Source organism: Lathyrus oleraceus, unplaced genomic scaffold, assembly GCF_024323335.1.
Source record: "Lathyrus oleraceus cultivar Zhongwan6 unplaced genomic scaffold, CAAS_Psat_ZW6_1.0 chrUn0079, whole genome shotgun sequence".
Classification (NCBI taxonomy): domain Eukaryota; kingdom Viridiplantae; phylum Streptophyta; class Magnoliopsida; order Fabales; family Fabaceae; genus Lathyrus; species Lathyrus oleraceus.
The window spans coordinates 85,389-107,548 of NW_026112470.1; the positions used below are offsets into that span (position 1 = coordinate 85,389).

The window sequence follows — 22,160 nt, forward strand, 5'->3', positions numbered from 1 at the left end:
TCAAACGAGGTTATGAAAACCAGAAAAGACCCCACTTTTAGCCAATTCATCTCTTTTAGGCAGCGCCCCGAAGAAAATTTTATTTTGAACGTTTGAACCTTCCCAGCCGTTATTACCGTTTTTCTTGAAAAGGTATGACTTTTCGTTTTCAGTTTTCGTTCTCCTATAAAAGGGGGAAATCTGGCCTCGGTTTAGGGTTACACACAAAAACCATTCTACGTTCCAGAATCTTTCTTTTGCCAGAAACATTCTTTCTTCAAGAATTATCCCCACAAAGATTTCGTGAACCCAGGCATAAATAGGGTCGAAATACTTTGTTCGGAAAGTGAACGAACACGATTCTTCGAAGATTATCCAGGATTATCAATTAATTATCTAACATTTTTTTTAGTTATTTTGATATAGAAGAAGACAACTTAGTAAATTTTTATTTATATAGTTAACCGTGTCTCTTCTAGAATGATACATATCAAGCGTCTAGCTTCAATTTATAAGATAATAGGTGTTAAGATATTTTCTAACTAATGAACACTTTTATAGTTTAAAGAGACATAATCTCTTTAAACAAATTATTTCTCAAATAGAGAATCTCACTACACTTAGACACGGTGGTAATTAAGTTCTCAAACATGAGAAACTTGAACATTCCTAACACGTTTGTTGACAACTCTATTCTTAGGAACATTAATAGTGAGCACATCATTATCCATATAAGCCTTAACATGATCAACCTTAGAGTTTTCAGGCAAAGTAAGACGCTGAACAAAATGACCACTAGCAACCTCAATACGGTGCCATCCACCACTTTGTTCTTCCATTTCGACACTCTTCTCACAAATGATACATAGCATTCTGTCATCATCAACTTCAACTCTCACGTCGCTTCGTTTCATCCCCGGAAGATGTGCTTTGAAAACATGAGCTTCAGGGGTTTCTTTCCACTCTATGTCAATGGTGTCGACAATTGGTGATGGCTCGTGGAAATTTGGTGGTAGTGTTATATGGGGTGTGTGGGTTTGAGAAACTTCATAACCATGGGTTTGGTGTGATGGGTGGTTGTTCCTTGATTGGTGATGATGATGATGATGATCTTGTGGTGATTTTGATCTTCTTCGACCAAAGATACTATTGGAAAAGAGTGACATTTTCTTTACGGTGAATTGGATGTGTTGATAGTTGATAGTGCTTGTGTACAATGTGAAGGAAGAAGCACTTATTTAAAGGGAAAAAAATAGGATTAATGTAATTTTGCTAGCAAATTTTGGATGGTTATTATTTAGAGCATCGTGAGATAGGACAATTCCATAGAGAGAATCCACTTTAATTTCCACTAAGTGGAACAATCACAAATCAATTGATTCTAAATGTCAGTTTTGTACATATCTAATTAAATTGCTTTTACTTAAAAATGAAAAATAATTCGTACTAACTTGAACATGATAAAATCATGTTTTAAGTGAATCTAAATATTTACTAAAGTGTGGGTACCGATTAAAGTTGCATGTTTCTTCTTTAAATATCACGGGTTTTAACCATTTAGTAATATTTTCATACGCCACATGAAGATTCTACGTGAAGCTGTGTATGTGCTGGAATTGTTATCAGAATATGATGAAGCTGGTTCGTGTAGGAAACTTGAGACTAATAAAGCATAAATGCCGCTTGCCACTTTGATTATTATATCAATTTGTTAAAAGTGAAAATAATAGGGTTTGCTAGGTTCTCATATTGCGACAATTATTTCATAAATATTTAAATTTCTTGATTTACTGTTTTTTAATTTTTTGTATAAACAAATTATTGTATTAATATTGATTACTAAGAGTACTTAATTCAAATACAATAGTAGAGAAAAAAATCAAAAATCAATTATCCTCGAAAAGTTAAATAAGATCGAATGGGATCAAGATGTCAAACTTTCACATCAAAACCTAAAGGTCCAATCGATTTTCTATAATCCAACCCTCCTAAATTCTTGACTAACAATTGGTTACTTCCTTATGGCCCCCCTTAAAGAGAGTCTCGTTCCTAGCTAACCAAATAGCCCAAGCTACTCTCAACCAAGTGGGAGTCTCCTTTTTTTTTATGATCTTCCCGATCAAGCAATTATAAAAAACTAGCAAGTGGGACAACAAATCTACCTAAGAAGGCAATTGGCATCAATCAATCCAATTCAACATAATGACCCAAACACTAACAACTACATGGCAAAACAAGAACAAATGGTCAAGAGATTTCGCTTGGCCGGGGCAAAGGGGTCAAACGAGGTTATGAAAACCAGAAAAGACCCCACTTTTAGCCAATTCATCTCTTTTAGGCAGCGCCCCGAAGAAAATTTTATTTTGAACGTTTGAACCTTCCCAGCCGTTATTACCGTTTTTCTTGAAAAGGTATGACTTTTCGTTTTCAGTTTTCGTTCTCCTATAAAAGGGGGAAATCTGGCCTCGGTTTAGGGTTACACACAAAAACCATTCTACGTTCCAGAATCTTTCTTTTGCCAGAAACATTCTTTCTTCAAGAATTATCCCCACAAAGATTTCGTGAACCCAGGCATAAATAGGGTCGAAATACTTTGTTCGGAAAGTGAACGAACACGATTCTTCGAAGATTATCCAGGATTATCAATTAATTATCTAACATTTTTTTTAGTTATTTTGATATAGAAGAAGACAACTTAGTAAATTTTTATTTATATAGTTAACCGTGTCTCTTCTAGAATGATACATATCAAGCGTCTAGCTTCAATTTATAAGATAATAGGTGTTAAGATATTTTCTAACTAATGAACACTTTTATAGTTTAAAGAGACATAATCTCTTTAAACAAATTATTTCTCAAATAGAGAATCTCACTACACTTAGACACGGTGGTAATTAAGTTCTCAAACATGAGAAACTTGAACATTCCTAACACGTTTGTTGACAACTCTATTCTTAGGAACATTAATAGTGAGCACATCATTATCCATATAAGCCTTAACATGATCAACCTTAGAGTTTTCAGGCAAAGTAAGACGCTGAACAAAATGACCACTAGCAACCTCAATACGGTGCCATCCACCACTTTGTTCTTCCATTTCGACACTCTTCTCACAAATGATACATAGCATTCTGTCATCATCAACTTCAACTCTCACGTCGCTTCGTTTCATCCCCGGAAGATGTGCTTTGAAAACATGAGCTTCAGGGGTTTCTTTCCACTCTATGTCAATGGTGTCGACAATTGGTGATGGCTCGTGGAAATTTGGTGGTAGTGTTATATGGGGTGTGTGGGTTTGAGAAACTTCATAACCATGGGTTTGGTGTGATGGGTGGTTGTTCCTTGATTGGTGATGATGATGATGATGATCTTGTGGTGATTTTGATCTTCTTCGACCAAAGATACTATTGGAAAAGAGTGACATTTTCTTTACGGTGAATTGGATGTGTTGATAGTTGATAGTGCTTGTGTACAATGTGAAGGAAGAAGCACTTATTTAAAGGGAAAAAAATAGGATTAATGTAATTTTGCTAGCAAATTTTGGATGGTTATTATTTAGAGCATCGTGAGATAGGACAATTCCATAGAGAGAATCCACTTTAATTTCCACTAAGTGGAACAATCACAAATCAATTGATTCTAAATGTCAGTTTTGTACATATCTAATTAAATTGCTTTTACTTAAAAATGAAAAATAATTCGTACTAACTTGAACATGATAAAATCATGTTTTAAGTGAATCTAAATATTTACTAAAGTGTGGGTACCGATTAAAGTTGCATGTTTCTTCTTTAAATATCACGGGTTTTAACCATTTAGTAATATTTTCATACGCCACATGAAGATTCTACGTGAAGCTGTGTATGTGCTGGAATTGTTATCAGAATATGATGAAGCTGGTTCGTGTAGGAAACTTGAGACTAATAAAGCATAAATGCCGCTTGCCACTTTGATTATTATATCAATTTGTTAAAAGTGAAAATAATAGGGTTTGCTAGGTTCTCATATTGCGACAATTATTTCATAAATATTTAAATTTCTTGATTTACTGTTTTTTAATTTTTTGTATAAACAAATTATTGTATTAATATTGATTACTAAGAGTACTTAATTCAAATACAATAGTAGAGAAAAAAATCAAAAATCAATTATCCTCGAAAAGTTAAATAAGATCGAATGGGATCAAGATGTCAAACTTTCACATCAAAACCTAAAGGTCCAATCGATTTTCTATAATCCAACCCTCCTAAATTCTTGACTAACAATTGGTTACTTCCTTATGGCCCCCCTTAAAGAGAGTCTCGTTCCTAGCTAACCAAATAGCCCAAGCTACTCTCAACCAAGTGGGAGTCTCCTTTTTTTTTATGATCTTCCCGATCAAGCAATTATAAAAAACTAGCAAGTGGGACAACAAATCTACCTAAGAAGGCAATTGGCATCAATCAATCCAATTCAACATAATGACCCAAACACTAACAACTACATGGCAAAACAAGAACAAATGGTCAAGAGATTTCGCTTGGCCGGGGCAAAGGGGTCAAACGAGGTTATGAAAACCAGAAAAGACCCCACTTTTAGCCAATTCATCTCTTTTAGGCAGCGCCCCGAAGAAAATTTTATTTTGAACGTTTGAACCTTCCCAGCCGTTATTACCGTTTTTCTTGAAAAGGTATGACTTTTCGTTTTCAGTTTTCGTTCTCCTATAAAAGGGGGAAATCTGGCCTCGGTTTAGGGTTACACACAAAAACCATTCTACGTTCCAGAATCTTTCTTTTGCCAGAAACATTCTTTCTTCAAGAATTATCCCCACAAAGATTTCGTGAACCCAGGCATAAATAGGGTCGAAATACTTTGTTCGGAAAGTGAACGAACACGATTCTTCGAAGATTATCCAGGATTATCAATTAATTATCTAACATTTTTTTTAGTTATTTTGATATAGAAGAAGACAACTTAGTAAATTTTTATTTATATAGTTAACCGTGTCTCTTCTAGAATGATACATATCAAGCGTCTAGCTTCAATTTATAAGATAATAGGTGTTAAGATATTTTCTAACTAATGAACACTTTTATAGTTTAAAGAGACATAATCTCTTTAAACAAATTATTTCTCAAATAGAGAATCTCACTACACTTAGACACGGTGGTAATTAAGTTCTCAAACATGAGAAACTTGAACATTCCTAACACGTTTGTTGACAACTCTATTCTTAGGAACATTAATAGTGAGCACATCATTATCCATATAAGCCTTAACATGATCAACCTTAGAGTTTTCAGGCAAAGTAAGACGCTGAACAAAATGACCACTAGCAACCTCAATACGGTGCCATCCACCACTTTGTTCTTCCATTTCGACACTCTTCTCACAAATGATACATAGCATTCTGTCATCATCAACTTCAACTCTCACGTCGCTTCGTTTCATCCCCGGAAGATGTGCTTTGAAAACATGAGCTTCAGGGGTTTCTTTCCACTCTATGTCAATGGTGTCGACAATTGGTGATGGCTCGTGGAAATTTGGTGGTAGTGTTATATGGGGTGTGTGGGTTTGAGAAACTTCATAACCATGGGTTTGGTGTGATGGGTGGTTGTTCCTTGATTGGTGATGATGATGATGATGATCTTGTGGTGATTTTGATCTTCTTCGACCAAAGATACTATTGGAAAAGAGTGACATTTTCTTTACGGTGAATTGGATGTGTTGATAGTTGATAGTGCTTGTGTACAATGTGAAGGAAGAAGCACTTATTTAAAGGGAAAAAAATAGGATTAATGTAATTTTGCTAGCAAATTTTGGATGGTTATTATTTAGAGCATCGTGAGATAGGACAATTCCATAGAGAGAATCCACTTTAATTTCCACTAAGTGGAACAATCACAAATCAATTGATTCTAAATGTCAGTTTTGTACATATCTAATTAAATTGCTTTTACTTAAAAATGAAAAATAATTCGTACTAACTTGAACATGATAAAATCATGTTTTAAGTGAATCTAAATATTTACTAAAGTGTGGGTACCGATTAAAGTTGCATGTTTCTTCTTTAAATATCACGGGTTTTAACCATTTAGTAATATTTTCATACGCCACATGAAGATTCTACGTGAAGCTGTGTATGTGCTGGAATTGTTATCAGAATATGATGAAGCTGGTTCGTGTAGGAAACTTGAGACTAATAAAGCATAAATGCCGCTTGCCACTTTGATTATTATATCAATTTGTTAAAAGTGAAAATAATAGGGTTTGCTAGGTTCTCATATTGCGACAATTATTTCATAAATATTTAAATTTCTTGATTTACTGTTTTTTAATTTTTTGTATAAACAAATTATTGTATTAATATTGATTACTAAGAGTACTTAATTCAAATACAATAGTAGAGAAAAAAATCAAAAATCAATTATCCTCGAAAAGTTAAATAAGATCGAATGGGATCAAGATGTCAAACTTTCACATCAAAACCTAAAGGTCCAATCGATTTTCTATAATCCAACCCTCCTAAATTCTTGACTAACAATTGGTTACTTCCTTATGGCCCCCCTTAAAGAGAGTCTCGTTCCTAGCTAACCAAATAGCCCAAGCTACTCTCAACCAAGTGGGAGTCTCCTTTTTTTTATGATCTTCCCGATCAAGCAATTATAAAAAACTAGCAAGTGGGACAACAAATCTACCTAAGAAGGCAATTGGCATCAATCAATCCAATTCAACATAATGACCCAAACACTAACAACTACATGGCAAAACAAGAACAAATGGTCAAGAGATTTCGCTTGGCCGGGGCAAAGGGGTCAAACGAGGTTATGAAAACCAGAAAAGACCCCACTTTTAGCCAATTCATCTCTTTTAGGCAGCGCCCCGAAGAAAATTTTATTTTGAACGTTTGAACCTTCCCAGCCGTTATTACCGTTTTTCTTGAAAAGGTATGACTTTTCGTTTTCAGTTTTCGTTCTCCTATAAAAGGGGGAAATCTGGCCTCGGTTTAGGGTTACACACAAAAACCATTCTACGTTCCAGAATCTTTCTTTTGCCAGAAACATTCTTTCTTCAAGAATTATCCCCACAAAGATTTCGTGAACCCAGGCATAAATAGGGTCGAAATACTTTGTTCGGAAAGTGAACGAACACGATTCTTCGAAGATTATCCAGGATTATCAATTAATTATCTAACATTTTTTTTAGTTATTTTGATATAGAAGAAGACAACTTAGTAAATTTTTATTTATATAGTTAACCGTGTCTCTTCTAGAATGATACATATCAAGCGTCTAGCTTCAATTTATAAGATAATAGGTGTTAAGATATTTTCTAACTAATGAACACTTTTATAGTTTAAAGAGACATAATCTCTTTAAACAAATTATTTCTCAAATAGAGAATCTCACTACACTTAGACACGGTGGTAATTAAGTTCTCAAACATGAGAAACTTGAACATTCCTAACACGTTTGTTGACAACTCTATTCTTAGGAACATTAATAGTGAGCACATCATTATCCATATAAGCCTTAACATGATCAACCTTAGAGTTTTCAGGCAAAGTAAGACGCTGAACAAAATGACCACTAGCAACCTCAATACGGTGCCATCCACCACTTTGTTCTTCCATTTCGACACTCTTCTCACAAATGATACATAGCATTCTGTCATCATCAACTTCAACTCTCACGTCGCTTCGTTTCATCCCCGGAAGATGTGCTTTGAAAACATGAGCTTCAGGGGTTTCTTTCCACTCTATGTCAATGGTGTCGACAATTGGTGATGGCTCGTGGAAATTTGGTGGTAGTGTTATATGGGGTGTGTGGGTTTGAGAAACTTCATAACCATGGGTTTGGTGTGATGGGTGGTTGTTCCTTGATTGGTGATGATGATGATGATGATCTTGTGGTGATTTTGATCTTCTTCGACCAAAGATACTATTGGAAAAGAGTGACATTTTCTTTACGGTGAATTGGATGTGTTGATAGTTGATAGTGCTTGTGTACAATGTGAAGGAAGAAGCACTTATTTAAAGGGAAAAAAATAGGATTAATGTAATTTTGCTAGCAAATTTTGGATGGTTATTATTTAGAGCATCGTGAGATAGGACAATTCCATAGAGAGAATCCACTTTAATTTCCACTAAGTGGAACAATCACAAATCAATTGATTCTAAATGTCAGTTTTGTACATATCTAATTAAATTGCTTTTACTTAAAAATGAAAAATAATTCGTACTAACTTGAACATGATAAAATCATGTTTTAAGTGAATCTAAATATTTACTAAAGTGTGGGTACCGATTAAAGTTGCATGTTTCTTCTTTAAATATCACGGGTTTTAACCATTTAGTAATATTTTCATACGCCACATGAAGATTCTACGTGAAGCTGTGTATGTGCTGGAATTGTTATCAGAATATGATGAAGCTGGTTCGTGTAGGAAACTTGAGACTAATAAAGCATAAATGCCGCTTGCCACTTTGATTATTATATCAATTTGTTAAAAGTGAAAATAATAGGGTTTGCTAGGTTCTCATATTGCGACAATTATTTCATAAATATTTAAATTTCTTGATTTACTGTTTTTTAATTTTTTGTATAAACAAATTATTGTATTAATATTGATTACTAAGAGTACTTAATTCAAATACAATAGTAGAGAAAAAAATCAAAAATCAATTATCCTCGAAAAGTTAAATAAGATCGAATGGGATCAAGATGTCAAACTTTCACATCAAAACCTAAAGGTCCAATCGATTTTCTATAATCCAACCCTCCTAAATTCTTGACTAACAATTGGTTACTTCCTTATGGCCCCCCTTAAAGAGAGTCTCGTTCCTAGCTAACCAAATAGCCCAAGCTACTCTCAACCAAGTGGGAGTCTCCTTTTTTTTTATGATCTTCCCGATCAAGCAATTATAAAAAACTAGCAAGTGGGACAACAAATCTACCTAAGAAGGCAATTGGCATCAATCAATCCAATTCAACATAATGACCCAAACACTAACAACTACATGGCAAAACAAGAACAAATGGTCAAGAGATTTCGCTTGGCCGGGGCAAAGGGGTCAAACGAGGTTATGAAAACCAGAAAAGACCCCACTTTTAGCCAATTCATCTCTTTTAGGCAGCGCCCCGAAGAAAATTTTATTTTGAACGTTTGAACCTTCCCAGCCGTTATTACCGTTTTTCTTGAAAAGGTATGACTTTTCGTTTTCAGTTTTCGTTCTCCTATAAAAGGGGGAAATCTGGCCTCGGTTTAGGGTTACACACAAAAACCATTCTACGTTCCAGAATCTTTCTTTTGCCAGAAACATTCTTTCTTCAAGAATTATCCCCACAAAGATTTCGTGAACCCAGGCATAAATAGGGTCGAAATACTTTGTTCGGAAAGTGAACGAACACGATTCTTCGAAGATTATCCAGGATTATCAATTAATTATCTAACATTTTTTTTAGTTATTTTGATATAGAAGAAGACAACTTAGTAAATTTTTATTTATATAGTTAACCGTGTCTCTTCTAGAATGATACATATCAAGCGTCTAGCTTCAATTTATAAGATAATAGGTGTTAAGATATTTTCTAACTAATGAACACTTTTATAGTTTAAAGAGACATAATCTCTTTAAACAAATTATTTCTCAAATAGAGAATCTCACTACACTTAGACACGGTGGTAATTAAGTTCTCAAACATGAGAAACTTGAACATTCCTAACACGTTTGTTGACAACTCTATTCTTAGGAACATTAATAGTGAGCACATCATTATCCATATAAGCCTTAACATGATCAACCTTAGAGTTTTCAGGCAAAGTAAGACGCTGAACAAAATGACCACTAGCAACCTCAATACGGTGCCATCCACCACTTTGTTCTTCCATTTCGACACTCTTCTCACAAATGATACATAGCATTCTGTCATCATCAACTTCAACTCTCACGTCGCTTCGTTTCATCCCCGGAAGATGTGCTTTGAAAACATGAGCTTCAGGGGTTTCTTTCCACTCTATGTCAATGGTGTCGACAATTGGTGATGGCTCGTGGAAATTTGGTGGTAGTGTTATATGGGGTGTGTGGGTTTGAGAAACTTCATAACCATGGGTTTGGTGTGATGGGTGGTTGTTCCTTGATTGGTGATGATGATGATGATGATCTTGTGGTGATTTTGATCTTCTTCGACCAAAGATACTATTGGAAAAGAGTGACATTTTCTTTACGGTGAATTGGATGTGTTGATAGTTGATAGTGCTTGTGTACAATGTGAAGGAAGAAGCACTTATTTAAAGGGAAAAAAATAGGATTAATGTAATTTTGCTAGCAAATTTTGGATGGTTATTATTTAGAGCATCGTGAGATAGGACAATTCCATAGAGAGAATCCACTTTAATTTCCACTAAGTGGAACAATCACAAATCAATTGATTCTAAATGTCAGTTTTGTACATATCTAATTAAATTGCTTTTACTTAAAAATGAAAAATAATTCGTACTAACTTGAACATGATAAAATCATGTTTTAAGTGAATCTAAATATTTACTAAAGTGTGGGTACCGATTAAAGTTGCATGTTTCTTCTTTAAATATCACGGGTTTTAACCATTTAGTAATATTTTCATACGCCACATGAAGATTCTACGTGAAGCTGTGTATGTGCTGGAATTGTTATCAGAATATGATGAAGCTGGTTCGTGTAGGAAACTTGAGACTAATAAAGCATAAATGCCGCTTGCCACTTTGATTATTATATCAATTTGTTAAAAGTGAAAATAATAGGGTTTGCTAGGTTCTCATATTGCGACAATTATTTCATAAATATTTAAATTTCTTGATTTACTGTTTTTTAATTTTTTGTATAAACAAATTATTGTATTAATATTGATTACTAAGAGTACTTAATTCAAATACAATAGTAGAGAAAAAAATCAAAAATCAATTATCCTCGAAAAGTTAAATAAGATCGAATGGGATCAAGATGTCAAACTTTCACATCAAAACCTAAAGGTCCAATCGATTTTCTATAATCCAACCCTCCTAAATTCTTGACTAACAATTGGTTACTTCCTTATGGCCCCCCTTAAAGAGAGTCTCGTTCCTAGCTAACCAAATAGCCCAAGCTACTCTCAACCAAGTGGGAGTCTCCTTTTTTTTTATGATCTTCCCGATCAAGCAATTATAAAAAACTAGCAAGTGGGACAACAAATCTACCTAAGAAGGCAATTGGCATCAATCAATCCAATTCAACATAATGACCCAAACACTAACAACTACATGGCAAAACAAGAACAAATGGTCAAGAGATTTCGCTTGGCCGGGGCAAAGGGGTCAAACGAGGTTATGAAAACCAGAAAAGACCCCACTTTTAGCCAATTCATCTCTTTTAGGCAGCGCCCCGAAGAAAATTTTATTTTGAACGTTTGAACCTTCCCAGCCGTTATTACCGTTTTTCTTGAAAAGGTATGACTTTTCGTTTTCAGTTTTCGTTCTCCTATAAAAGGGGGAAATCTGGCCTCGGTTTAGGGTTACACACAAAAACCATTCTACGTTCCAGAATCTTTCTTTTGCCAGAAACATTCTTTCTTCAAGAATTATCCCCACAAAGATTTCGTGAACCCAGGCATAAATAGGGTCGAAATACTTTGTTCGGAAAGTGAACGAACACGATTCTTCGAAGATTATCCAGGATTATCAATTAATTATCTAACATTTTTTTTAGTTATTTTGATATAGAAGAAGACAACTTAGTAAATTTTTATTTATATAGTTAACCGTGTCTCTTCTAGAATGATACATATCAAGCGTCTAGCTTCAATTTATAAGATAATAGGTGTTAAGATATTTTCTAACTAATGAACACTTTTATAGTTTAAAGAGACATAATCTCTTTAAACAAATTATTTCTCAAATAGAGAATCTCACTACACTTAGACACGGTGGTAATTAAGTTCTCAAACATGAGAAACTTGAACATTCCTAACACGTTTGTTGACAACTCTATTCTTAGGAACATTAATAGTGAGCACATCATTATCCATATAAGCCTTAACATGATCAACCTTAGAGTTTTCAGGCAAAGTAAGACGCTGAACAAAATGACCACTAGCAACCTCAATACGGTGCCATCCACCACTTTGTTCTTCCATTTCGACACTCTTCTCACAAATGATACATAGCATTCTGTCATCATCAACTTCAACTCTCACGTCGCTTCGTTTCATCCCCGGAAGATGTGCTTTGAAAACATGAGCTTCAGGGGTTTCTTTCCACTCTATGTCAATGGTGTCGACAATTGGTGATGGCTCGTGGAAATTTGGTGGTAGTGTTATATGGGGTGTGTGGGTTTGAGAAACTTCATAACCATGGGTTTGGTGTGATGGGTGGTTGTTCCTTGATTGGTGATGATGATGATGATGATCTTGTGGTGATTTTGATCTTCTTCGACCAAAGATACTATTGGAAAAGAGTGACATTTTCTTTACGGTGAATTGGATGTGTTGATAGTTGATAGTGCTTGTGTACAATGTGAAGGAAGAAGCACTTATTTAAAGGGAAAAAAATAGGATTAATGTAATTTTGCTAGCAAATTTTGGATGGTTATTATTTAGAGCATCGTGAGATAGGACAATTCCATAGAGAGAATCCACTTTAATTTCCACTAAGTGGAACAATCACAAATCAATTGATTCTAAATGTCAGTTTTGTACATATCTAATTAAATTGCTTTTACTTAAAAATGAAAAATAATTCGTACTAACTTGAACATGATAAAATCATGTTTTAAGTGAATCTAAATATTTACTAAAGTGTGGGTACCGATTAAAGTTGCATGTTTCTTCTTTAAATATCACGGGTTTTAACCATTTAGTAATATTTTCATACGCCACATGAAGATTCTACGTGAAGCTGTGTATGTGCTGGAATTGTTATCAGAATATGATGAAGCTGGTTCGTGTAGGAAACTTGAGACTAATAAAGCATAAATGCCGCTTGCCACTTTGATTATTATATCAATTTGTTAAAAGTGAAAATAATAGGGTTTGCTAGGTTCTCATATTGCGACAATTATTTCATAAATATTTAAATTTCTTGATTTACTGTTTTTTAATTTTTGTATAAACAAATTATTGTATTAATATTGATTACTAAGAGTACTTAATTCAAATACAATAGTAGAGAAAAAAATCAAAAATCAATTATCCTCGAAAAGTTAAATAAGATCGAATGGGATCAAGATGTCAAACTTTCACATCAAAACCTAAAGGTCCAATCGATTTTCTATAATCCAACCCTCCTAAATTCTTGACTAACAATTGGTTACTTCCTTATGGCCCCCCTTAAAGAGAGTCTCGTTCCTAGCTAACCAAATAGCCCAAGCTACTCTCAACCAAGTGGGAGTCTCCTTTTTTTTATGATCTTCCCGATCAAGCAATTATAAAAAACTAGCAAGTGGGACAACAAATCTACCTAAGAAGGCAATTGGCATCAATCAATCCAATTCAACATAATGACCCAAACACTAACAACTACATGGCAAAACAAGAACAAATGGTCAAGAGATTTCGCTTGGCCGGGGCAAAGGGGTCAAACGAGGTTATGAAAACCAGAAAAGACCCCACTTTTAGCCAATTCATCTCTTTTAGGCAGCGCCCCGAAGAAAATTTTATTTTGAACGTTTGAACCTTCCCAGCCGTTATTACCGTTTTTCTTGAAAAGGTATGACTTTTCGTTTTCAGTTTTCGTTCTCCTATAAAAGGGGGAAATCTGGCCTCGGTTTAGGGTTACACACAAAAACCATTCTACGTTCCAGAATCTTTCTTTTGCCAGAAACATTCTTTCTTCAAGAATTATCCCCACAAAGATTTCGTGAACCCAGGCATAAATAGGGTCGAAATACTTTGTTCGGAAAGTGAACGAACACGATTCTTCGAAGATTATCCAGGATTATCAATTAATTATCTAACATTTTTTTTAGTTATTTTGATATAGAAGAAGACAACTTAGTAAATTTTTATTTATATAGTTAACCGTGTCTCTTCTAGAATGATACATATCAAGCGTCTAGCTTCAATTTATAAGATAATAGGTGTTAAGATATTTTCTAACTAATGAACACTTTTATAGTTTAAAGAGACATAATCTCTTTAAACAAATTATTTCTCAAATAGAGAATCTCACTACACTTAGACACGGTGGTAATTAAGTTCTCAAACATGAGAAACTTGAACATTCCTAACACGTTTGTTGACAACTCTATTCTTAGGAACATTAATAGTGAGCACATCATTATCCATATAAGCCTTAACATGATCAACCTTAGAGTTTTCAGGCAAAGTAAGACGCTGAACAAAATGACCACTAGCAACCTCAATACGGTGCCATCCACCACTTTGTTCTTCCATTTCGACACTCTTCTCACAAATGATACATAGCATTCTGTCATCATCAACTTCAACTCTCACGTCGCTTCGTTTCATCCCCGGAAGATGTGCTTTGAAAACATGAGCTTCAGGGGTTTCTTTCCACTCTATGTCAATGGTGTCGACAATTGGTGATGGCTCGTGGAAATTTGGTGGTAGTGTTATATGGGGTGTGTGGGTTTGAGAAACTTCATAACCATGGGTTTGGTGTGATGGGTGGTTGTTCCTTGATTGGTGATGATGATGATGATGATCTTGTGGTGATTTTGATCTTCTTCGACCAAAGATACTATTGGAAAAGAGTGACATTTTCTTTACGGTGAATTGGATGTGTTGATAGTTGATAGTGCTTGTGTACAATGTGAAGGAAGAAGCACTTATTTAAAGGGAAAAAAATAGGATTAATGTAATTTTGCTAGCAAATTTTGGATGGTTATTATTTAGAGCATCGTGAGATAGGACAATTCCATAGAGAGAATCCACTTTAATTTCCACTAAGTGGAACAATCACAAATCAATTGATTCTAAATGTCAGTTTTGTACATATCTAATTAAATTGCTTTTACTTAAAAATGAAAAATAATTCGTACTAACTTGAACATGATAAAATCATGTTTTAAGTGAATCTAAATATTTACTAAAGTGTGGGTACCGATTAAAGTTGCATGTTTCTTCTTTAAATATCACGGGTTTTAACCATTTAGTAATATTTTCATACGCCACATGAAGATTCTACGTGAAGCTGTGTATGTGCTGGAATTGTTATCAGAATATGATGAAGCTGGTTCGTGTAGGAAACTTGAGACTAATAAAGCATAAATGCCGCTTGCCACTTTGATTATTATATCAATTTGTTAAAAGTGAAAATAATAGGGTTTGCTAGGTTCTCATATTGCGACAATTATTTCATAAATATTTAAATTTCTTGATTTACTGTTTTTTAATTTTTTGTATAAACAAATTATTGTATTAATATTGATTACTAAGAGTACTTAATTCAAATACAATAGTAGAGAAAAAAATCAAAAATCAATTATCCTCGAAAAGTTAAATAAGATCGAATGGGATCAAGATGTCAAACTTTCACATCAAAACCTAAAGGTCCAATCGATTTTCTATAATCCAACCCTCCTAAATTCTTGACTAACAATTGGTTACTTCCTTATGGCCCCCCTTAAAGAGAGTCTCGTTCCTAGCTAACCAAATAGCCCAAGCTACTCTCAACCAAGTGGGAGTCTCCTTTTTTTTATGATCTTCCCGATCAAGCAATTATAAAAAACTAGCAAGTGGGACAACAAATCTACCTAAGAAGGCAATTGGCATCAATCAATCCAATTCAACATAATGACCCAAACACTAACAACTACATGGCAAAACAAGAACAAATGGTCAAGAGATTTCGCTTGGCCGGGGCAAAGGGGTCAAACGAGGTTATGAAAACCAGAAAAGACCCCACTTTTAGCCAATTCATCTCTTTTAGGCAGCGCCCCGAAGAAAATTTTATTTTGAACGTTTGAACCTTCCCAGCCGTTATTACCGTTTTTCTTGAAAAGGTATGACTTTTCGTTTTCAGTTTTCGTTCTCCTATAAAAGGGGGAAATCTGGCCTCGGTTTAGGGTTACACACAAAAACCATTCTACGTTCCAGAATCTTTCTTTTGCCAGAAACATTCTTTCTTCAAGAATTATCCCCACAAAGATTTCGTGAACCCAGGCATAAATAGGGTCGAAATACTTTGTTCGGAAAGTGAACGAACACGATTCTTCGAAGATTATCCAGGATTATCAATTAATTATCTAACATTTTTTTAGTTATTTTGATATAGAAGAAGACAACTTAGTAAATTTTTATTTATATAGTTAACCGTGTCTCTTCTAGAATGATACATATCAAGCGTCTAGCTTCAATTTATAAGATAATAGGTGTTAAGATATTTTCTAACTAATGAACACTTTTATAGTTTAAAGAGACATAATCTCTTTAAACAAATTATTTCTCAAATAGAGAATCTCACTACACTTAGACACGGTGGTAATTAAGTTCTCAAACATGAGAAACTTGAACATTCCTAACACGTTTGTTGACAACTCTATTCTTAGGAACATTAATAGTGAGCACATCATTATCCATATAAGCCTTAACATGATCAACCTTAGAGTTTTCAGGCAAAGTAAGACGCTGAACAAAATGACCACTAGCAACCTCAATACGGTGCCATCCACCACTTTGTTCTTCCATTTCGACACTCTTCTCACAAATGATACATAGCATTCTGTCATCATCAACTTCAACTCTCACGTCGCTTCGTTTCATCCCCGGAAGATGTGCTTTGAAAACATGAGCTTCAGGGGTTTCTTTCCACTCTATGTCAATGGTGTCGACAATTGGTGATGGCTCGTGGAAATTTGGTGGTAGTGTTATATGGGGTGTGTGGGTTTGAGAAACTTCATAACCATGGGTTTGGTGTGATGGGTGGTTGTTCCTTGATTGGTGATGATGATGATGATGATCTTGTGGTGATTTTGATCTTCTTCGACCAAAGATACTATTGGAAAAGAGTGACATTTTCTTTACGGTGAATTGGATGTGTTGATAGTTGATAGTGCTTGTGTACAATGTGAAGGAAGAAGCACTTATTTAAAGGGAAAAAAATAGGATTAATGTAATTTTGCTAGCAAATTTTGGATGGTTATTATTTAGAGCATCGTGAGATAGGACAATTCCATAGAGAGAATCCACTTTAATTTCCACTAAGTGGAACAATCACAAATCAATTGATTCTAAATGTCAGTTTTGTACATATCTAATTAAATTGCTTTTACTTAAAAATGAAAAATAATTCGTACTAACTTGAACATGATAAAATCATGTTTTAAGTGAATCTAAATATTTACTAAAGTGTGGGTACCGATTAAAGTTGCATGTTTCTTCTTTAAATATCACGGGTTTTAACCATTTAGTAATATTTTCATACGCCACATGAAGATTCTACGTGAAGCTGTGTATGTGCTGGAATTGTTATCAGAATATGATGAAGCTGGTTCGTGTAGGAAACTTGAGACTAATAAAGCATAAATGCCGCTTGCCACTTTGATTATTATATCAATTTGTTAAAAGTGAAAATAATAGGGTTTGCTAGGTTCTCATATTGCGACAATTATTTCATAAATATTTAAATTTCTTGATTTACTGTTTTTTAATTTTTTGTATAAACAAATTATTGTATTAATATTGATTACTAAGAGTACTTAATTCAAATACAATAGTAGAGAAAAAAATCAAAAATCAATTATCCTCGAAAAGTTAAATAAGATCGAATGGGATCAAGATGTCAAACTTTCACATCAAAACCTAAAGGTCCAATCGATTTTCTATAATCCAACCCTCCTAAATTCTTGACTAACAATTGGTTACTTCCTTATGGCCCCCCTTAAAGAGAGTCTCGTTCCTAGCTAACCAAATAGCCCAAGCTACTCTCAACCAAGTGGGAGTCTCCTTTTTTTTATGATCTTCCCGATCAAGCAATTATAAAAAACTAGCAAGTGGGACAACAAATCTACCTAAGAAGGCAATTGGCATCAATCAATCCAATTCAACATAATGACCCAAACACTAACAACTACATGGCAAAACAAGAACAAATGGTCAAGAGATTTCGCTTGGCCGGGGCAAAGGGGTCAAACGAGGTTATGAAAACCAGAAAAGACCCCACTTTTAGCCAATTCATCTCTTTTAGGCAGCGCCCCGAAGAAAATTTTATTTTGAACGTTTGAACCTTCCCAGCCGTTATTACCGTTTTTCTTGAAAAGGTATGACTTTTCGTTTTCAGTTTTCGTTCTCCTATAAAAGGGGAAATCTGGCCTCGGTTTAGGGTTACACACAAAAACCATTCTACGTTCCAGAATCTTTCTTTTGCCAGAAACATTCTTTCTTCAAGAATTATCCCCACAAAGATTTCGTGAACCCAGGCATAAATAGGGTCGAAATACTTTGTTCGGAAAGTGAACGAACACGATTCTTCGAAGATTATCCAGGATTATCAATTAATTATCTAACATTTTTTTTAGTTATTTTGATATAGAAGAAGACAACTTAGTAAATTTTTATTTATATAGTTAACCGTGTCTCTTCTAGAATGATACATATCAAGCGTCTAGCTTCAATTTATAAGATAATAGGTGTTAAGATATTTTCTAACTAATGAACACTTTTATAGTTTAAAGAGACATAATCTCTTTAAACAAATTATTTCTCAAATAGAGAATCTCACTACACTTAGACACGGTGGTAATTAAGTTCTCAAACATGAGAAACTTGAACATTCCTAACACGTTTGTTGACAACTCTATTCTTAGGAACATTAATAGTGAGCACATCATTATCCATATAAGCCTTAACATGATCAACCTTAGAGTTTTCAGGCAAAGTAAGACGCTGAACAAAATGACCACTAGCAACCTCAATACGGTGCCATCCACCACTTTGTTCTTCCATTTCGACACTCTTCTCACAAATGATACATAGCATTCTGTCATCATCAACTTCAACTCTCACGTCGCTTCGTTTCATCCCCGGAAGATGTGCTTTGAAAACATGAGCTTCAGGGGTTTCTTTCCACTCTATGTCAATGGTGTCGACAATTGGTGATGGCTCGTGGAAATTTGGTGGTAGTGTTATATGGGGTGTGTGGGTTTGAGAAACTTCATAACCATGGGTTTGGTGTGATGGGTGGTTGTTCCTTGATTGGTGATGATGATGATGATGATCTTGTGGTGATTTTGATCTTCTTCGACCAAAGATACTATTGGAAAAGAGTGACATTTTCTTTACGGTGAATTGGATGTGTTGATAGTTGATAGTGCTTGTGTACAATGTGAAGGAAGAAGCACTTATTTAAAGGGAAAAAAATAGGATTAATGTAATTTTGCTAGCAAATTTTGGATGGTTATTATTTAGAGCATCGTGAGATAGGACAATTCCATAGAGAGAATCCACTTTAATTTCCACTAAGTGGAACAATCACAAATCAATTGATTCTAAATGTCAGTTTTGTACATATCTAATTAAATTGCTTTTACTTAAAAATGAAAAATAATTCGTACTAACTTGAACATGATAAAATCATGTTTTAAGTGAATCTAAATATTTACTAAAGTGTGGGTACCGATTAAAGTTGCATGTTTCTTCTTTAAATATCACGGGTTTTAACCATTTAGTAATATTTTCATACGCCACATGAAGATTCTACGTGAAGCTGTGTATGTGCTGGAATTGTTATCAGAATATGATGAAGCTGGTTCGTGTAGGAAACTTGAGACTAATAAAGCATAAATGCCGCTTGCCACTTTGATTATTATATCAATTTGTTAAAAGTGAAAATAATAGGGTTTGCTAGGTTCTCATATTGCGACAATTATTTCATAAATATTTAAATTTCTTGATTTACTGTTTTTTAATTTTTTGTATAAACAAATTATTGTATTAATATTGATTACTAAGAGTACTTAATTCAAATACAATAGTAGAGAAAAAAATCAAAAATCAATTATCCTCGAAAAGTTAAATAAGATCGAATGGGATCAAGATGTCAAACTTTCACATCAAAACCTAAAGGTCCAATCGATTTTCTATAATCCAACCCTCCTAAATTCTTGACTAACAATTGGTTACTTCCTTATGGCCCCCCTTAAAGAGAGTCTCGTTCCTAGCTAACCAAATAGCCCAAGCTACTCTCAACCAAGTGGGAGTCTCCTTTTTTTTTATGATCTTCCCGATCAAGCAATTATAAAAAACTAGCAAGTGGGACAACAAATCTACCTAAGAAGGCAATTGGCATCAATCAATCCAATTCAACATAATGACCCAAACACTAACAACTACATGGCAAAACAAGAACAAATGGTCAAGAGATTTCGCTTGGCCGGGGCAAAGGGGTCAAACGAGGTTATGAAAACCAGAAAAGACCCCACTTTTAGCCAATTCATCTCTTTTAGGCAGCGCCCCGAAGAAAATTTTATTTGAACGTTTGAACCTTCCAGCCGTTATTACCGTTTTTCTTGAAAAGGTATGACTTTTCGTTTTCAGTTTTCGTTCTCCTATAAAAGGGGGAAATCTGGCCTCGGTTTAGGGTTACACACAAAAACCATTCTACGTTCCAGAATCTTTCTTTTGCCAGAAACATTCTTTCTTCAAGAATTATCCCCACAAAGATTTCGTGAACCCAGGCATAAATAGGGTCGAAATACTTTGTTCGGAAAGTGAACGAACACGATTCTTCGAAGATTATCCAGGATTATCAATTAATTATCTAACATTTTTTTAGTTATTTTGATATAGAAGAAGACAACTTAGTAAATTTTATTTATATAGTTAACCGTGTCTCTTCTAGAATGATACATATCAAGCGTCTAGCTTCAATTTATAAGATAATAGGTGTTAAGATATTTTCTAACTAATGAACACTTTTATAGTTTAAAGAGACATAATCTCTTTAAACAAATTATTTCTCAAATAGAGAATCTCACTACACTTAGACACGGTGGTAATTAAGTTCTCAAACATGAGAAACTTGAACATTCCTAACACGTTTGTTGACAACTCTATTCTTAGGAACATTAATAGTGAGCACATCATTATCCATATAAGCCTTAACATGATCAACCTTAGAGTTTTCAGGCAAAGTAAGACGCTGAACAAAATGACCACTAGCAACCTCAATACGGTGCCATCCACCACTTTGTTCTTCCATTTCGACACTCTTCTCACAAATGATACATAGCATTCTGTCATCATCAACTTCAACTCTCACGTCGCTTCGTTTCATCCCCGGAAGATGTGCTTTGAAAACATGAGCTTCAGGGGTTTCTTTCCACTCTATGTCAATGGTGTCGACAATTGGTGATGGCTCGTGGAAATTTGGTGGTAGTGTTATATGGGGTGTGTGGGTTTGAGAAACTTCATAACCATGGGTTTGGTGTGATGGGTGGTTGTTCCTTGATTGGTGATGATGATGATGATGATCTTGTGGTGATTTTGATCTTCTTCGACCAAAGATACTATTGGAAAAGAGTGACATTTTCTTTACGGTGAATTGGATGTGTTGATAGTTGATAGTGCTTGTGTACAATGTGAAGGAAGAGAGCACTTATTTAAAGGGAAAAAAATAGGATTAATGTAATTTTGCTAGCAAATTTGGATGGTTATTATTTAGAGCATCGTGAGATAGGACAATTCCATAGAGAGAATCCACTTTAATTTCCACTAAGTGGAACAATCACAAATCAATTGATTCTAAATGTCAGTTTTGTACATATCTAATTAAATTGCTTTTACTTAAAAATGAAAAATAATTCGTACTAACTTGAACATGATAAAATCATGTTTTAAGTGAATCTAAATATTTACTAAAGTGTGGGTACCGATTAAAGTTGCATGTTTCTTCTTTAAATATCACGGGTTTTAACCATTTAGTAATATTTTCATACGCCACATGAAGATTCTACGTGAAGCTGTGTATGTGCTGGAATTGTTATCAGAATATGATGAAGCTGGTTCGTGTAGGAAACTTGAGACTAATAAAGCATAAATGCCGCTTGCCACTTTGATTATTATATCAATTTGTTAAAAGTGAAAATAATAGGGTTGCTAGGTTCTCATATTGCGACAATTATTTCATAAATATTTAAATTTCTTGATTTACTGTTTTTTAATTTTTTGTATAAACAAATATTGTATTAATATTGATTACTAAGAGTACTTAATTCAAATACAATAGTAGAG

The 22,160-nt window shown here is 34.3% G+C and overlaps 10 protein-coding genes across 10 annotated transcripts; all 10 read right to left on the reverse strand.

Moving 5' to 3' along the window:
* Window positions 1–408: 408 nt before the first annotated feature.
* LOC127112349 (18.1 kDa class I heat shock protein-like) lies at window positions 409–1,204 on the reverse strand. Its single transcript, XM_051046323.1, has one exon. The coding sequence runs from the start codon at window positions 1,143–1,145 to the stop codon at window positions 624–626; it is 522 nt and encodes a 173-aa protein (XP_050902280.1). The 5' UTR covers window positions 1,146–1,204; the 3' UTR covers window positions 409–623.
* A 1,462-nt stretch (window positions 1,205–2,666) lies between these two features.
* Window positions 2,667–3,462, reverse strand: LOC127112346 (18.1 kDa class I heat shock protein-like). Its single transcript, XM_051046321.1, has one exon. The coding sequence runs from the start codon at window positions 3,401–3,403 to the stop codon at window positions 2,882–2,884; it is 522 nt and encodes a 173-aa protein (XP_050902278.1). The 5' UTR covers window positions 3,404–3,462; the 3' UTR covers window positions 2,667–2,881.
* Window positions 3,463–4,924: 1,462 nt separating this feature from the next.
* LOC127112342 (18.1 kDa class I heat shock protein-like) lies at window positions 4,925–5,720 on the reverse strand. The gene has a single exon (XM_051046317.1). The coding sequence runs from the start codon at window positions 5,659–5,661 to the stop codon at window positions 5,140–5,142; it is 522 nt and encodes a 173-aa protein (XP_050902274.1). The 5' UTR covers window positions 5,662–5,720; the 3' UTR covers window positions 4,925–5,139.
* Window positions 5,721–7,181: 1,461 nt separating this feature from the next.
* LOC127112351 (18.1 kDa class I heat shock protein-like) lies at window positions 7,182–7,977 on the reverse strand. The gene has a single exon (XM_051046325.1). It carries the CDS (start codon window positions 7,916–7,918, stop codon window positions 7,397–7,399), a length of 522 nt encoding a protein of 173 aa, XP_050902282.1. The 5' UTR covers window positions 7,919–7,977; the 3' UTR covers window positions 7,182–7,396.
* A 1,677-nt stretch (window positions 7,978–9,654) lies between these two features.
* On the reverse strand, window positions 9,655–10,176 carry LOC127112354 (18.1 kDa class I heat shock protein-like). The gene has a single exon (XM_051046328.1). The coding sequence runs from the start codon at window positions 10,174–10,176 to the stop codon at window positions 9,655–9,657; it is 522 nt and encodes a 173-aa protein (XP_050902285.1).
* A 1,736-nt stretch (window positions 10,177–11,912) lies between these two features.
* LOC127112356 (18.1 kDa class I heat shock protein-like) lies at window positions 11,913–12,434 on the reverse strand. Its single transcript, XM_051046329.1, has one exon. The coding sequence runs from the start codon at window positions 12,432–12,434 to the stop codon at window positions 11,913–11,915; it is 522 nt and encodes a 173-aa protein (XP_050902286.1).
* Window positions 12,435–14,168: 1,734 nt separating this feature from the next.
* Window positions 14,169–14,690, reverse strand: LOC127112357 (18.1 kDa class I heat shock protein-like). Its single transcript, XM_051046330.1, has one exon. It carries the CDS (start codon window positions 14,688–14,690, stop codon window positions 14,169–14,171), a length of 522 nt encoding a protein of 173 aa, XP_050902287.1.
* A 1,734-nt stretch (window positions 14,691–16,424) lies between these two features.
* On the reverse strand, window positions 16,425–16,946 carry LOC127112358 (18.1 kDa class I heat shock protein-like). Its single transcript, XM_051046331.1, has one exon. The coding sequence runs from the start codon at window positions 16,944–16,946 to the stop codon at window positions 16,425–16,427; it is 522 nt and encodes a 173-aa protein (XP_050902288.1).
* Window positions 16,947–18,680: 1,734 nt separating this feature from the next.
* Window positions 18,681–19,202, reverse strand: LOC127112359 (18.1 kDa class I heat shock protein-like). The gene has a single exon (XM_051046332.1). It carries the CDS (start codon window positions 19,200–19,202, stop codon window positions 18,681–18,683), a length of 522 nt encoding a protein of 173 aa, XP_050902289.1.
* Window positions 19,203–20,934: 1,732 nt separating this feature from the next.
* On the reverse strand, window positions 20,935–21,456 carry LOC127112361 (18.1 kDa class I heat shock protein). Its single transcript, XM_051046333.1, has one exon. The coding sequence runs from the start codon at window positions 21,454–21,456 to the stop codon at window positions 20,935–20,937; it is 522 nt and encodes a 173-aa protein (XP_050902290.1).
* Between the last annotated feature and the right edge of the window lie 704 nt (window positions 21,457–22,160).

Coding starts and splice junctions, on each gene's coding strand:
- LOC127112361 (XM_051046333.1), bottom strand. CDS start 21,456: ATGTCACTCTTTTCCAATAGTATCTTTGGTCGAAGAAGATCAAAATCA.
- LOC127112351 (XM_051046325.1), bottom strand. CDS start 7,918: ATGTCACTCTTTTCCAATAGTATCTTTGGTCGAAGAAGATCAAAATCA.
- LOC127112349 (XM_051046323.1), bottom strand. CDS start 1,145: ATGTCACTCTTTTCCAATAGTATCTTTGGTCGAAGAAGATCAAAATCA.
- LOC127112356 (XM_051046329.1), bottom strand. CDS start 12,434: ATGTCACTCTTTTCCAATAGTATCTTTGGTCGAAGAAGATCAAAATCA.
- LOC127112354 (XM_051046328.1), bottom strand. CDS start 10,176: ATGTCACTCTTTTCCAATAGTATCTTTGGTCGAAGAAGATCAAAATCA.
- LOC127112346 (XM_051046321.1), bottom strand. CDS start 3,403: ATGTCACTCTTTTCCAATAGTATCTTTGGTCGAAGAAGATCAAAATCA.
- LOC127112357 (XM_051046330.1), bottom strand. CDS start 14,690: ATGTCACTCTTTTCCAATAGTATCTTTGGTCGAAGAAGATCAAAATCA.
- LOC127112342 (XM_051046317.1), bottom strand. CDS start 5,661: ATGTCACTCTTTTCCAATAGTATCTTTGGTCGAAGAAGATCAAAATCA.
- LOC127112359 (XM_051046332.1), bottom strand. CDS start 19,202: ATGTCACTCTTTTCCAATAGTATCTTTGGTCGAAGAAGATCAAAATCA.
- LOC127112358 (XM_051046331.1), bottom strand. CDS start 16,946: ATGTCACTCTTTTCCAATAGTATCTTTGGTCGAAGAAGATCAAAATCA.